A 17,294-nucleotide genomic window follows, 5' to 3' on the forward strand; every position below is an offset into this window, starting at 1 on the left:
CTTTTTTTTCCAGTGTGGTAAAAAACATAGGACATTTTCATTTTTATATCAGACTTAATGGATCGCTTGTGGAACTGTGTGTTTTTGAACAGACACCACTCAAAAAGCAGGGGCATAAAGAGAGAATTCTTTGCCTCCTCTGGGGAAAAGAAATAAAGCAAACATTTTTAAAAGTTCCACTAAAAGATAGCTAGTTATAGTGTCATACCACCAATGGGGCTATACACATTCTGAAAAGTAAGGAGCCCATGCTGTATCTAGATATTCCCCTGCTGAAATGAGAGAGAAAAACCTATAAGTGAGCATTTGTGATCTTATTACCACCTCAGAAATCAACATCAACTGACCCTCAAAAGGAATGGTTTAAGCAATGAACTTTGAGAGAAGAACAGTGCACTCTGCACTGAGCAGAAGGAAGGTGTTCTTTCAGTATTCCCTGTTTATTATACTATGGGTAGAATATCTCTTTTCCAAAATGCTGGGTGCTGGGGACACAAAATATTTTGGATTTCAGACTTTTCTGAATTTTGGAATATCTACATTACAATTACTAGTTGAGCATTCCTAATCCCAAAACCTAAAATCAGAAATACTTCAATAAGCATTTCCTTTGAATATCATGTCAACACTCAAAAAGTTTTCTATTTTGTTCAACAAAATACTAGCAAACTTAATACAGCAGCACATCAAAAAGTTAACTCACCACAATCCAGTGCACTTCATTCCCGTAATGCAAGATTGATTCAACATACACAAGTCAATAAATGTGATTCACCACATAAGCAGGATTTAAAACAAAAAAGCAGACACAGAAAAGCTGTTTATAGAATGCAACATCCCTTTATGATAAAAACCCTCAACAAATTAGGCAACAAAGGAAACAGACCCCAAAATAATAAGAGACAACTATGACAAACCCATAGCCAAACATCTGAAAGATTTCCCTTTGAAAACCAGCACAAGACAAGGATGCCCTCTCTCAACACAACTATTCCACATAGTCTTGGAAGTCCTAGCCAGAGTGATCAGACAATGGAAGGAAATAAAAGGCATCCAAATAGGAAAAGAAGAAGTCAAACTGTCCTCCAATGTACAAAATTCAGTAGCACTTCTGTACACCAAAACTGTCGAAGCTGAGAGCCAAATCAAGAACTCACCTCAATTGCAGTAGCCAAAAAAGGAAAAGAAAATACCCAGGAATATTCCAAAAGATCTCTACAAGGAGAACTACAAAACACTAAAATCAGATATGACACAGACAAATGGGAAAACATTCCATGCTCACAGAGTAAAAGAATCAATACCATTAAAATGGCCATCTGCCCAAGGCAATCCACAGATTCAATGTTATTCCTATCAAATGATCAATGCCATTTTTCACAGAGTGAAAAATAAAAACAATTCTAAAATTCATGTGGAACCAGTGAAGAGCCTGAATAGCCAAAGCCACCCTAAGCAACAAAAACAAAGCTGGAGGCATTACCTTACCTGACTTCAATCTGTGCTATAAGGCTACAGTAACAAAAACAGTGTGGTCCTCGTACAAAAACAGACACATAGACTAATAGATAAAATGAAAAACTTAGAAATAAAGCTGTATGCCATCTGTTCTTTGACAATGTGGACAAAAATAAGCAATGGGGAATGGACTCCCTATTCAATAAATGGTGCTAAGACAGAATGAGAGAACATATTTACAATGTATCCAACAAAGGTCCAATATCCAGAACCTGTAAGTAACTAAACCAACTCAGCAGGAAAAAATAAGTAACCCTATTAAAAAGTAGGTGAAAGACATGAACAAACATTTCTCAAAAGAAGACATACAAGTAGCAAAAAATGTATGAAAAAATTTTCAACATCACTAATCATCAGAGAATAACGAACCAAAATCACCATAAAGCACCATGTCACACCAATCAGAATGGCTATTAATAAAACACCCATAGTATATAATTGGTCATCATGTATAATAGTTTTTATAGTTGCTGGATTCAGTTTTTTAGAATTTTTGATAATTTTTATGTGTGAATTTATTAGATATAATTTTTTAATTTCTGGGATTAATGTGCAGCATGTGCAGGTTTGTGACTTAGGTAAACGTGTACCATGGTGGTTTGCTACACAGACCAACCTATCACCTAGTTATTAAGCCAAGCATGCATTAGATATTTTTCCTAATGCTCTCTCTCCCTTCAAATCCCCCTGTGTGTGTTGTTCTCCTCCATGTGTTCATGTGTTCTCATTGTTCAGCTCCCACTTATAAGTGAGGACATGCAGTGTTTGGTTTTCTGTTTCTGTGCCAGTTTTCTGAGGATAATTGCTACCACGTAATTCATGTCTCTGCAAAGGACATGATCTTATCCTTCTTTATGGTTGCATAGTATTAGATGGTGTATATGTACCACATTTTCTTTATCCAGTCTATCACTGATGGGCATTTGGGTTGATTCCAGGTCTTTGCTATTGTGAAGTTCTGATATCAAGTTAATATTGGTCTCACAGAATAAATTGAGAAGTGTTTTCTCCTTTTATTTTTTGTGTGAAAATAAAAGTCAAAAAATAACAGATGCTGGCAACACTGTGAAGAGAAAGCAATGCCTGTACAATATTGGTGGAAACCTGAATTAGTTCAGCACTGTGGGAAGTAGATGGGAGATTTTCATACCCAAAAGAATATAAGTCATTCTATTACAAAGATAAATGGAAGCGTATTTTCACTGCAGCACTGTTCACAATAGCAAAGACGTGGAATCAACCTAAATGCCCATCAGTGATAGATAGGAATAAGAAAGGGTGGTATGTATACATCATGGAATACTGTGCAGCTACATCATGGAACATCATGCTGGAATACTATGCAGCCATAAAAAGAAATCAGATCATGTCCTTCCCAAGAACATGGATGGAGGTGGAAGCCATTATCCTCAACAAACTAATGCAGGAACAGAAAAGCAAACACCTCATGTTCTCACTTAAAGTGGGAACTGAACAATGAGAACACATTTACATAGCGAAGAGAACAACACATGCTAGGGCCTATGAGGGGGTCAGGGGAAGGGAGGGCATCAGGAAGAATAGCTGATGGATTCTGGGTTAATACCTAGATGATTGGTTATTCTGTGCAGCAAACCACCAAGACAAACATTTACCTATGTAACAAACCTGCACATCCTACACAAGTACACCACAACTTAAAATAATTTGAAGGAAAAAAAACCTTAGACTAACAGAGGAGGAAGAAATACTTCCAAACTCATTACAAGGACAGCATTACTCTGATACCAAAACCAGACAAAGGCACATCAAAAAAAAAAAAAAAAGAAAGAAAGAAAATTTCGGCCAGTATGATTGATGAATATTGATACAAATATCCATAACAAAACACTAGCAAGCCAAATTCAACAACACATTCAAAAGATCATTCGTCATGACCAAGTAAGATTTATCCAAGGGATGCAAGAATTGTTCAACATATGTAAATCAATTAATGTGATACATTGTATCAACAGAAGAAAGGACAAAAAATATAAAATCATTTCAATTGATGTTGAAAAAGCATTTAATAAAATTCAAAATACCTTCATCATGAAAATTCTCAAAAAAAACAACAACAGGTACTGAAAGAACATACTTCAACATAATAAAAGTCATATACTACAGATCCACAGCTAGTATTATACTGAGTGGGGAAAACTGAAAGCCTCTCCTCTAAGATCAGTATGTCCACTTTCAACACTGTTATCCAACATAGTGTTGCAAGTCCTAGGCAGAGCAATTAGGAAAGATAAAGAAATAAAGGGCATCGAGATTGGAAAGGAAGAAGTCAAATTATCCTTGTTTGCAGACTATGTGACCTTATATCTGAAAAATCCTAAAGACTCCACCAAAAAACTCTTAGACCTGATAAACTAATTCACAAACATTGCAAGATACAAAAATTAATGTACAAAATTTAATAGTATTTCTATATGCCAATGGTAAGCAATCTGAAAAAGAGATCAAGAAAATAATTCCATATACAATAGCTAGAATTAAAATTAAATACCTAGGAATTACATTAACCAAAGAAGTAGAAGACCCTTGCCATGAAAACTATAAAACATTAATGAAAGATATTAAAAAGGATGCAAAAAATTTTTAAAAATTGTTTATGGATTGGAAGAGTCAATATTGTTAACATGTCTCTACTACCTAAAGCAATCTATAGACTCAATGCAGTCCTTATAAAGATACCATTGGCATTCTTCACAGAAATAATAAAATAAAAAGAAATCCTAAAATGTATATAGAACCACAAAAGATCTAAAATAGCCAAAGGTACTCTGAAGAAAAATAACAAAACTGTAAGAATCACATTACCTGACTTTAAGTTACACTGCAGAACTGTAATTATCAAAATATCATAGTATTGGTATAAAAACAGACAAATAAATCAATGGAACAGATTACAAAACCCAGAGATAAATCCACACATCTACAGTTAACTCATTTTTGACAATGGTGAGAGGACTGTCTCTTTAATAAATGGTACTGAAAATAAACTGGATATCCACATGCAAAAGAATGAACCTAGACCCCTGACTCCTGCCATATACAAAAATCATACCAAAATGAATCAAAGACTTAAGTCAAAGACCTCAAACTATGGAACTCTTACAAAAAATAGAGAAACTCTCCAGTCCTTTGGACTAAGCAAAGATTTTTTGAGTAACACTCCAGAAGCATGAGCAACCAAAGCAAAAATGGACAAATGGGATTACATCAAGTTAAAAATCTTCTGCACAGCAAAGGAAACAATCAACAAAGTAAAGAAAAAACTCACAGAATGGGCAAAAAATTGCAAACAATCCATCTGACAAGGGATTAAAAACCAGAATATATAAGGAGCTCAAACAATTCTGCAGGAGAAAATTTTAATAATCTGATTTAAAAATGGGCAAAATATCTAAATAGACATTTCTCAAAAGAGTACATACAAATGCCAAACAGGTATATGAAAAAATGCACAACATTATTATTAGAGAAATGCAAATCAAACTTATTTGTGGAAGCTAAAATTTCAAATATTTGAACTCAATGAAACAGAGAGTTGAAGAATTATTTCCAGAGGCTGGGAAGCATAGTGTGGTGTGGGGGAATTTGGGGAATGTTAATGGGTACAGAAACAGAAAGAATAATCACATTGGGTACACATAGAATACAAATGGGCTCAATGGACACTGGGGTCAATAAGAAGGAGGACGGAGGTAGAGGGTCAAGGGTTGAGAAACTAACTATTATGTACTATGCTAACAACTTGGATGAGAGGAGCAATTGTCACCAAAACCACAGCATCAGGCAATATACCTAGGTCACAAACCTGCACATGTACCCCTTGATGGAAAATAAAAGTTGGAATTATATAAAAAAAATCAATATCAATAGGAGATACTCTTACAATTTAATGGAATGAAGGCATTAAAACTAGCAATTATTGCAGACTTTTCAGTGTCTCTTTTTGATTAAAAAAAGTGGGAGGTAATAGGGAAGAATGTAGATACTGGAGGATTTCAGATTTTGAAATTTTGGATGAAGAGTAACACATTTAGAACTAGACACCTTGACCAGAATGGAGCTTCAGTACTCCTCTCCAACTTCTTCAAATCCCCAACACAAACATACAGGCATTTGCCCACAGACATTCATGCAACCTACTTCTTTTAATGTCCTAAGAAGAGATAGAAACATCTTGTCAATGTCACTCAGTGATGAGCATCTGTGCCCTACCTCTGGAAGCTCAAATGAAAATTGGACCTAAAAAGAGAAAGTCTGTGGACCTTTTGTGATGTAGAATCTTACACCAGAAAAACTGCAACAAACACAGCAACATAAGTGACAAAAACAAAAACTATTGGCACCTGCAACCATTTAAACTGTGCTGAGGAATCATGACAGTGTCTTCCCCTCCACATCTCCCTGTCATCTTACCCTTTGATTGGAGAGTGCTCTGGAGGAATCCCTTTACTCCCTGGAATGCTTTCCTTCAACTGCTTAAGATTGCCTTAACAATTAATTTTTACTGAGGGTGACAATTTACTTCTGCTTTTTTATATTCTCTGCGCAAAGACTGATCACAGATGTAGTCTTAGGTTGTAGTAGAATATGCACAATAGTACAGAAAAGACGTGCCCAGACAAACAGTTAATAAAAGGCCACACAAAAAAGGGATTGTAATGTGCTCAACTACGAAGGTTTTTAAAAGGTCAGATATTCACTTTGAATTAATAGGATAAAGATTAGAAAAGGCTCATATTTGCAGGTGAAAGGGTAGTTCTTCCAATCCTCCCTAAATCTTAACATCCCTGAGTGAGTGATTTCAGCCCAAACTCATTTTCTTTGCGTCATGCAGGGACTTCATTGTGCACACCACGCATCCTAGAGTTTCTTCAGGGTGTCATGCACCATCTGCCAAGTGCTTCATTTTTGATGGCTGTCTTACCTTTTCAAGAAGTCTGTGAAGTACTGAAGGTCTAGAGTTAATTCAAAATTTACTTTCTCTCTCTTAAATACCTTAACAAAGGGTAGAAATATGCAGGTTCTGTTCATGGATTTTTGGTAGTAAACTGGGATTTGGGAAAAGTCCTTTATCACACTGCAGTGTCACTGTCGTAACTATTCGTCTTCTGTCCATCTCTCCTGCTGAGCTCTAAAATTTTTGAAGTCAGGTACCTGTGGTAATTTGTATCTGCATCCCTAATCTGTAATTTGTGTCTGCAATCCAGCAGCAAATGGTATTTTGATGAAAAAATGGTGCCAATAGCCAGTTCAGATCTTACTAATTAAGTCTAAAATTCTAAATTCAGTACTCCCTCTGATTTCCAACCACTGTTGTTCCAATGTGGAAGAAAACTGAGGACATGTTTTTACTTTTATATCAGATTTATTGAAATGCTCAGAAAAGTCTATTATTAAACAGATATAATTCCAAAAACCATTACAGAATGAAGAAACTCTAGGTTTCCTATGGGGAAAAAAAACAAGCATAAAAGAGAATTTTGCTAAAAGAAATGTAAGTTATAAAGTTATACCACCAATGGGAACATATGCAATCTTAAAAGGAAAGGCCACATGCTATTTTAAAATGTTACCCTGCTGAGGTGAAGGGGAGAAACATCTAAGAGTCAGCCTTCATAGACTTATGGCCACTTCTAGGTCAATATCAGCTGACCCTCAGAAAGGGTCTAAAAGAAAAAAAGAAAAACTTTGGAAGAAGAGCAGCATGCTCTGCAGTGACCAGAAGAAAGGCATTACTTCAGTATTTTCTATATATTATGCTACGGCTTGATTATCCCTTATCCAAAATTCATGCTACCTGAAGTATTTTGAAATTCAGATATTTTTGTATATTGGAATATCTACATTATACTTACTGGTTTAGCATCCTTATTCCAAAAACCTAAAATTTGAAATGCTTCAATAAGCATTTCCTTTGAATATCATGTGGGCGCTCACACAGTTTTGGATTTTAGAGCATTTCAAAATTTAAATTTTTGGATTAAAAATTCTCAATCAGTAGACCTTGAGTCCTTGACTAAAATGGACTTTCAGTACACTTTCCTCAACCTTCCCACACTCCCGACCACACACACATACCGGCCCTCAGACATTCATACAGCTTCCTTATTTTAATGTCCTGGGAAGAGATAGAAACGTCTTGTCGAAGTAACTCTTTCAGTGCTGGGCATCTGTGCTTTATCATCTGGCTGCTCAAATGAAAGTTGAACCTGAAAGAGAAAGGAAAGTCTGGAGACCTGTTTTTCTGAAAAGATTATTAACTCATGCCAAAAAAGCTAAAACAAATCTAGCAAAGTAAGTGACGAAAACAAAAAGTACTTGTATCTACAACAAGTACAGCCATGTGCTTATCTAAGCATTGAATCACTCTCCTCAGGGCTTTTTAAATCTGTGGTTGGATCTAATGTCCATGAGGGACACAGGGAAATTAGAGTCCATTCATGTGTCTCTGCCGGGCAGGAGGTGGGTGAAACTAAATGATTATTTTATTGAGGCTGTTGGTCTTAACAGATTGGATCTGGCTCCCAGGCTTGTTCAATCTCCAAAGAACTTCAAAACTTTTTTGGAAGGAAGGGTGTTATTGGAAGATAAACATGTCTGGATCTGCTTTCTATGCTTCCAATTGCAATAGCCAAGCATTCGGGGAAGTAGAGTGAAAATAGCATCCACTAGAGCCCTACCTTGTGGAAAATTTCCTCCACATCACAGGAACAGGCATATTCTTGCAGTTGTTCAATGACTCATAATAAAAAGAGCCCTTTGCAGGATGTCTCCAGCAAACATTATCTGTTGATAAAGCTTTAAATCTCAAGATTGACTCTTGCCTGAAGAAAGAGAAGAAACTCTAGTATTTCTGCTCCAGCTGAGGCATATTTTGGAATTCATCTATTTTCCATACACTTCATTGTATTTTTTAGTGAATACATTTGAAGTTCAGTGAGTATATTTTTACTGATACTCTAAATGGTGCTGTATATGGTGCAGGTACTAACGTTGCATAGTCCCAGAGTTACAGTCGTAAATTTAGTAGAGAGTTAGGAAAAGGCAGAATGTGGTAAAGGGAAGGAATTGGGATTTGAAAAAGAAATATCTAAATGTGCATCCCCAAAGTGGTGTTACTGACTGTGATTTAAGTTAATTGTCCATGCTGATATGCAATAGACTTAGCTATACAGGGAATGGTAACAATTTCATGCACAGGAGATATCTGAGTCTACACTAGTGTCTGAGCTAACAAAGGGTATGTAATACTCAGTCTATACAGGGTAATTATGTTAATAAATTCTCAATGTATGTACTTCACATAAAATTTTAATTAAAATTTAATAACATTGACTGTAAGATATTTCCACACGAAGAGTTAACCATAAAAATCATAAAACAGAACAAAAGTAGAAATCTAGGAAAAGTCAATAAAAGGATGATGACATCATAATGGAGAATAAGAAGTTCTTATGGAAAAGAAAAATATTAAAGAAAACAATATTTATTACATGGTAGACACGGAAGTAATGAAGACAAGTGAAAATTATACAAAGGGAGGCATAAGAGAAAAGCAGTAGCAATAGCTCTGTGTATAATCACAGACACATTCTTTAATGACACATTTCAGCCAATTATAATGGTCATAAAGTGTATATTAATAATAAAATTCTATTTAGAACCACAGCTATCTTAGTTGAAGGAAGTAGGTAAGAGATAAGGTGGAAACAGGTGTTTCTGCAAATGTTTTGTGAAATTAAGGAAGTAGATAGTTACTTTTCCTCAGGAGAGCACTATGAAATAGTTGGGATTTGCACAGCAGAATGTGGAGCTAGGCTTAATATGGGAGTTATAAATAACTAAATGGAGTTTCTGGCAGTCATATGGAAAGGAGGAGTAAGGAAAATGAAAGAAAAGAAAAACACAGAAATCAGCAAGATTGGTGATGAGAAGCCAGGGGCCTACAAAGTGCTATATAGAGGGCCATGAATGTCATGTGGAAGGCTGGGACCAAAGGATATTAAACAACAGTTCTGTCTAATGTTATAGTCTACTCTATGTACTCAGGCTGGAAATGTATTTTTTTGTGTGTTTATCTTGTCATTGTTTTTGATCATTGAAAAAATATTGAGTTCTACATCAGGGCATGTTCAAGACAATATAGAACCAAACTTCTTCTGAAAGAAGATATCTCATTGTACAAATTATTTTAGAAAATTTAACTACTTCAGCTGAGGCAGGGCCTTTGAGCCAGAGGTGACCAAGATAATGCGAGTCCTCTCAGGAAACTGCCATACAAGGTGGATAAAAGCATTCAAGTCATTTTTATTTAAACCTTGCTAAGAAAAGTAACTGAATGAAGTTATAAAATAAAAACATTTTAAATAATACCAGTTCTTTAATGTGTACTTCTTTCTGTCATGTGCAATATTTCACATATATTAATTTCTTTAATCCTTAAAAAATGATATTTATATTCACATATATTAGTGAGTAATTCAAGGAAAGTACAGGGAGGAACTAGTGGAGCTAGTTTACAAAGTACTAAATGACTAGATCTGTCAATAATAGCAAGATTCTTACTGCAAAGCATACATTTAGAATAATGCGTATATATTCTGCTTTATATACTTGCTTCTAGGTAAAACCCACTTTAATTTAGGGGCCCAAAGTTCCTCGCTTGCTGTTCTACTTTTCTGAACCCTGCTTCTACTCTTCTCCTATGAATACTTGATGTTAGGCCCAATTGGTCCATTGAATGATCTCAACATGGCGGACCTTTTCTATGTAGAGTCAGACTCTAATGTTCTACAGCAGAGATCGTCTTCCATTTCATTCTCTGTTATCTCTCACAGTTCTAAAATATTTTGCAACCGAGAGGAGTTCATTAATTACTAACTCAATGAGAAGAAGTGCTTACTTGCTCTTTGAGGATAAAGGGAATTGTGTGTATAACTTGGAACAAAGCTTTAGTTTGTGTTCAAAAATCGTATCTAAAGTTCTGCACAGGTATCTACCCTCTAGTGGGTGGCTGTGAGTTTTTCTATTGATAACACCCACAAAGATGTTCTGTGTACAAGAAACCTGTTACCTAATGTGGAAGAGCAGAAAGCAATAAAATCATTCTCTATGTGTACTTGATTAATAGCATCATCCTCAAAATCTCCTGGAGTTGGTAAAGATGTATTTTTAGAGGCCTGTGCTGAATCTTTTACCAACACCACACCATGGTTCTCTGGAAAGACAAAATTTGGTTTGTTACTACTACCAATGGCTGAGAGGACAACATTCTCCTCTTAGCCTCTGTTCAATCATATTTATCAATATATTTGCCCTATCATTAATTCACATGCACATACACACATACATTCAAGTAACGTTCTTTCGACAATTCTTATTTCTCCTAACTCTCAAACTAATTTTAAAAACCACCAAACATCAAAGTCTCAGACTTGAATATAAAACAAATATCTACCAACCAGTCATACAATTCACAGAAGCCACATCTTGAGTGCTGACAGTACATGTTCTTTGACACTAAAAAACAGACATAAACTGAAAATTCTTGATGAATACAGATGAGGACAGTATTTGAATGTCTGGTGTTCTCAAAGACATTAGCCTCACCAACATGGCAGGCCTGGATGATTATCACCTTGGGTTTGTCCTTCAAACTTGGGCAGTTCTTGCTATTCAACGTTTTAAAGATTTCATTGAGTTGTAATACATCTGGGACTTGCTCAGAGTATTTCTTCCCACAAATGCCTTCCCGAATACCATGAGACCAGAGGCCTTGTGCTCTTGGTGCAGAGCAAATACCTCCAACTCTGTAGTCATTTCCTGAAAGAGACCATACTGCTGATTTTGGACTATGTGATTAACCCTCATGGCACCTTGGAAAGCCAATAAATAAGTACTTAAGGATTTCTTAAGTAATTTCATGACAAACAATGGAGGGCCAAAAAAACTTTTAGTCTTAATTTCGAGAAAGGTGAAGGAAGGCGTTGTAGGAAGTCATTCAGAGTTATCTGGTAGAGAGAACGTGGCATTACTGAGGAAAAAAAAAAAAAAAAAAAACCTTCACACTTAAGTTAAACCAGACTCATGCTGAATGACTGATATTTCAAGGGAATATGTAGCATCCAGCACCCTTCCATGGCAAGTTTATATTTTAGATTATCAACAGATTACAATTCTTGGTCCTACAACCAAGCTTTCTAATATTATTTAGTTACACAAAGGGCATGACCATTGTCTCTATGGTATAATAGACCTTACCGAAGCAGTGAGATTTCTTTTCTCATCCACCTTGTACCCCAGATTTTATAGCAGCATCATCATGCCTATGACATCAACCTCAGCTCCCACTCTTTTAGAAAGACTGTCAAACTCTTTGTTAAACATAATGAGAGCAAGATGTGTGCAGCTTGACTTGCCCATTATTGGATAAATCTGTAGGAAATGCAGTTTGGATGAATAGTCTTATTCTCTGTAATTTAATATTCACCTGGTTAATTTATGACCATTTTCCCTTTCTTAGTCCTATCAAGGTACCAAATCCCTTGGACTACACATTGAAAACGGGGAACGGAATTAAGTGCTACTTCGAGAGTAGGCACAGAAACTGCAAAGGCTCAGATGGCAGGTTAGCTACTGACTTCATTTTTCTTGATAGGTAGGATTTTGAAAAATGCACAAGCTTTGAAGCCAGAATGCCTGAATTCTAAAACTGATTACTCTCATTTTTGATTGTTTTTCTTTGGGCAGAATATTTAACAACCCCATGTCTCAGCTTCTAGATCTCTAAAATGGATTATTTTTTAGGTTAAAAATTATGTATTATCATGTACAAAATGCTTAGAACAGTGCCCACTCTTAGTGAACATTCAATAGCTGCCATTGTTGATGTTATTTATCCAGGAATTGGGTGCAATTAGGAACTGTTTCTATAAACCTGGGATCCTAGGATGCAGGATTTTTTTTTTTTATGTAAAGGAAGCAGAAGTAAGATTCTCCATTGAGAACAGCTCTAAGAAAAAGCCACTGCATTTCAGAATTGCCTCAAATATATCTTTCACCCCACTCTAACCTTGTGTTCTGAGCATGGCACCTCTGTCAACTTTTCTTTCCATATCATTTTAGCTTCGTCTAGGGAGCAAAGCTTGATGCTTCCTCCTGAGCCTGAGGATGTAGGCATAGCAGGGTTGCCCCACACTGGCACTGCCTGAGGAGTCTCAAGAGTCAAAGAATATCATCAATGTTGGCATCCCTCTTTGTTCTGCTTTGTGTTTCTTACAGCCTCACCTAAGGATGAAGCCACAAAAGTGGAAATGCATTCTTAGGAAGACAATCCTGATCTTTCACCACTGAATAATTTCATTGCTAATGGAGTACATTTCCAGCCAGAGATTTCCAGGTGTGCAATACAGGGATCTCCTTTCATATTTCAGGATCAGCATTTTTACAAGTATTTCAGATAAAAATGTAGAAAGGAAGCTTTTCAAGGCCATGCATGAAAAAATGCTCAGAAAATAATCAAATGTGTGAGATAAAATAGAATATAAATTTATTTCAAAAGATTTGAACCATATAATAAAATTTAATGGGAGGAGGTCTTAACTAAATCTACCAAAAATCTTTAAGAAATATGTTTATCTCTTTATTTATTTACTGAATAGACATGGTAGTAAGCACTAGGAATATTTTTTTAATGAACTTTGGCCTGTCCTTCAGGATCTCTTCCTACTATGTATACATATGGAAGAAGGAGATTATTAAATATATGAACTAGAATGATAAATGCTAAAATCAAAGTGCACACTAGATGGATTTATAGCACTTAACATTGACTGCACAGACATATGAGGAAATGTTTTCACAGAGTTTATGTGAGAAAATCCTTGCGGCTTTTATTTCATCACCAGTACAACACCATCCGACAACGTGATATAGTTGTTAAAAAACTTAATGTAATCTTTGTTTCAAGATAGAAATGAGTTTTCTAGATTTGTGGAGTATCTTTTAGAAACTATTATGTCAGGAAAATAATATTTAATTTTGAAAACAAGTTTGAGAAACTGTTATACAATTAGTTAGATAAATAAAGGCAGCATGAAGTATGTTGACCTGGGGAAGAACTAATTGGAATGGATATATTGGAGAAAACTAAAAATTAGTAATTTGATAGAAGAAATGTTTGGTTTCTTCAGAAAGAAGAATGAAAACTACATAAAAAAACTAAATAGAGGTATATGGGTTATGTTTGAGGTAATTTTTCTTAGTGAAAATGCAGTATTTGGTTATATAGTGAGTGTCCCATGCTGTAAAACATTTAAGAAAATATTCATGAGTTAATCAACCTTAATAAATTCAATAGAGTAAAAACTGAAGTTGATAGAAAAACTTGCATTTCTTGCCTCTAAATTGCTTTTAAATATAAGTTTCTTTTATGTTAAGAGGGCCCTTGATGAATAGGGGTTTTTTAATGAAATAGAAGAAGAAATAGCAAGACAGTTCCAAATTTGAGAGAAGAATGCATAAAACTTGGCGGTGGCTTGAATATTGGAGATGCGTGAGAGGAAAGGGGCCAAGATGTGTTTCAAGTTCCTGGTTTGAACAACTGGTGATGGTGACATCAATAACCGAGTTACACAAAACTGGAAGAGAAGCAGGGTGGGGAAGAATGGCATGTTCAGCTCTGATATTGTTTAGATAAAGGTGTCTGTAGGAGATGCGAGGGAATATTTCAGTAGGCTTAAATGATGAAGTTTGGTACTTATTTGGGTAATCAGGATTTGAGATACTGATTCCAAATTTTAATGTAAACATAGATAGTGAAGCTGTTTTGACAGTTGCTACAAAAGCAGAATAGATTACAAAAAGAAAATTATATGATCACTCTATGGGAATTCTTCATAGCCCCTTTAACTGTGGTTCATCATACAACATTAATGTCACGGGAAGCCAGGGTTCAAAGAATGCTCTTTCTTTAAAAACAGCATTACCTAGGAAGGAAGTACTACTTGAGAATCTTGTGTAGTAAGGTGATTTCCAGATGTTGGACCTAGAGAAAGAAGGACATCGAAATAGTCACTAATCATCTCTGGAAAACTTTACCCTAATGCTTACAACACTCCCCACTAAAGATTCCTCCCACAACCCTGACTGAACGACATTAAATAACGTTCAAAATGTTCTTTAATTTAGAGAGTCGTGGGGGTATAAAATGAAAGAGACATTGTCAGAAAAATATGACAATTATTACACATAGATGAAAACATAAAATTCTCCCATGTCTGCTTAGACAGGCATAAGCTTCCTCTAACCCTTAGAAAACAAAACAAAACAAAAAAAAGCCTTTTACTTTGAAAGAACATCTGCCTCTGAAGTGGCATTGGAAAGTACCACAGAGACCAGTAACTAGGAGTCCACCAGAACTCTCATCCTTACCATGTGGTAGGTCCAAGGGATCACAGGAATGGGCCAGCTCATTTCCTGTGCACTGTATCAGGTCATAAGGTGGCCACAAATGGAGGCAGTCCAGGGCTCACAGCATGATCCACAGCCTGAAAACAGGCAAGTGGGTGATCTTACTCAAAAGAAAATGCAAGGAGGCAATGGGAGGAAAAAGCCAACTTGAAATCCTTACTTTTCTATAATCATTCAATGTATTCTCTGAGTATATCGCCACTTTTGAAATATAATTTATTCTTCTTGGAGGGCAATATTTTGGAAAGAAGTTATAAAACGTATTTAATTACAGACCTTAAACCTTCATGACAGACAACTACATAAGTGCCTGGGTACACCCTGGACTCAAAAATACTAAATCAATCAATAAATATTGTGCCTCGCCTGGAACAGTGGAATATATAGTGTGAAGCTTTTTAGATAGTTCTCATGACCTTCAGGAAATTAGCTACCACGTACTCAGAACAGGAAATGTGCTTTAATCAGAAGAGGGCCACTGAGGATGAGTAAACAGAAACGAAGGAGAGTCAAGGGACATGCAGTAGGGCCTGTGTTACAGAAATATTGCCCGAAGCCAGAGAGAAGGAAGTTTTCTGCAACTTAACCTGACTAGTAAAGACATCACATGGTAGTCACAATGGCAGGCCCTAGGCGATCTTGAGTATGAGTCACTGACCCTTACCTGCTGAGAGTCCCAGCGTCCCTGCCAGGTGACTGTCTTCTTCACAAATGTATGTGATGCAAATTTGGCATGCCAGAGCCCCTTTCCGAATAACAGAGTCAAGCAAAGCTCGGGCCTTATCCATAACTGTAGCATTTTCACATTTTACTATCTCTATCTCTTCCTGGCTCAGCACCCTTGTCTCGAATAATTCATCCAGTAAGCCATTTATTGTACCTTCGCCCGCTGAACGGATAAACTGCTTTCTCTTCTCCTTCAGGACCTTGTCTGTTTGGAGCACAAGGATTTCTCACATCATGAAAACAGCCTCATATTCCTCTCACATCATCACCAGAAGGCAACCTCATTTATATTTCATCAATGGAATGTCCCCCTCCTCACAGTTGGGTAATCCCTCTTCTTACTTTATCGCTGTCCTACTTGTTTCCCTCAATAGTCTCCATACACATGCATGGAGTGGCCTGAAGACTCAGTTTACCATTTCCACATTAGTCCCTGGAAAGCAGAAATCATCCGCTTATGTCACATGTTTATTTAATTCTGAATAATAAAGTAATGAAACAGAAATAGCCCATTTAATTTAGGAACCACTGCTGCTAGTACTCCTCCTGTGCCAATTCTGTGCCCTCTGCCACACTTATAACATGTAAAACTTTAATTAAGATTACAAAATGACAGCAAGCTACTCCTAAAGCCTCAGTTCCTTTCTGGGCTTTCCTTTCCTTTCTAAAGGCTGCAAGAGTCATCTAATTTCTTCTCTCCTCACTCTCCTCCCTCTCCCTCACTTTTGCTCACATAAACCTCCACAGATACTGATTATAGCTTCCAGAAGAGCAAGCGCCTTCCACAACTCTTTCTTCCCAGGGGCCTGTTTTTGGGACAGTAAAAGACTCACCTGCCATGGCTTTTCTCTCCTCCCTTCTTGTGTGAGCTGAAACTGAAAGCATGCTTCACCTTTCTTTTTACCTTCCTTTTATACCTTTTTGGCAAGGCATGTACACATATTGGGAAACCACTGCACATGCATATGCATGTCTTTTTTTATTTTTTCACTTTTTTAATAGAGTAAGAATCAGATTCCTGAACTGTAGACTGCATCAGAGAGTGTATCTTTGGGAAATTTTCTTCACCAGCCCTTTGAACAAGTCAGGGTAGGAGGGGAATGGGGCTTGGAGAATAAGACAAGAATGACAAAGTATGTGTACAATTAAACTCACACAGTGAAGAGTTTCTCATTCGTTAGAAAACTTGATGGAGAAAAGTAACACAACCTTTAGAGAATTTGAACCACTGCTCTCCTGGGCCCATTTCACAGTGTAGGGAAAGTCATGGGAAATGTATGTCCCTGTGAAGCAATTTTACTTCAAGAAATGAACACATTTTTCACAAAAATTAAAGCTTTTCCTATTTAATGTCCTTCCTTTTCAGATGTTTTTTCTTTTTTTTTCTGATACAGAATTTTATTCTGTCACACAGGCTGGAGTGCAGTGGCACTAACATGGCTCACAGCAGCCTCCACCTCCCTAGGCTCAGATGATCCTCTCAGCTCTGCCTCCCAAGTAGCTGGGAACACAGGCACATGCTACTATGGCTGGATAATATT

General features: G+C 36.4%; 1 protein-coding gene across 1 annotated transcript in view; it reads right to left on the reverse strand.

Annotated features, from left to right (window-relative positions):
- Nucleotides 1-7,667: 7,667 nt before the first annotated feature.
- Nucleotides 7,668-17,294, reverse strand: part of LOC100985633 (caspase-1) — a 57,784-nt gene continuing 48,157 nt past the window's right edge. The window contains 11 exon segments of the mRNA XM_063608324.1: nt 7,668-7,766; nt 8,238-8,299; nt 8,302-8,343; nt 10,631-10,774; nt 11,167-11,325; nt 11,328-11,379; nt 11,818-11,991; nt 12,650-12,759; nt 14,083-14,092; nt 14,544-14,602; nt 15,692-15,958. Of these exon segments, the coding sequence (XP_063464394.1) occupies nt 7,668-7,766; nt 8,238-8,299; nt 8,302-8,343; nt 10,631-10,774; nt 11,167-11,325; nt 11,328-11,379; nt 11,818-11,991; nt 12,650-12,759; nt 14,083-14,092; nt 14,544-14,602; nt 15,692-15,958 (1,178 nt within the window).

The sequence above is a fragment of the Pan paniscus genome, chromosome 9 (genome assembly GCF_029289425.2).
Source record: "Pan paniscus chromosome 9, NHGRI_mPanPan1-v2.0_pri, whole genome shotgun sequence".
Lineage (NCBI taxonomy): Eukaryota > Metazoa > Chordata > Mammalia > Primates > Hominidae > Pan > Pan paniscus.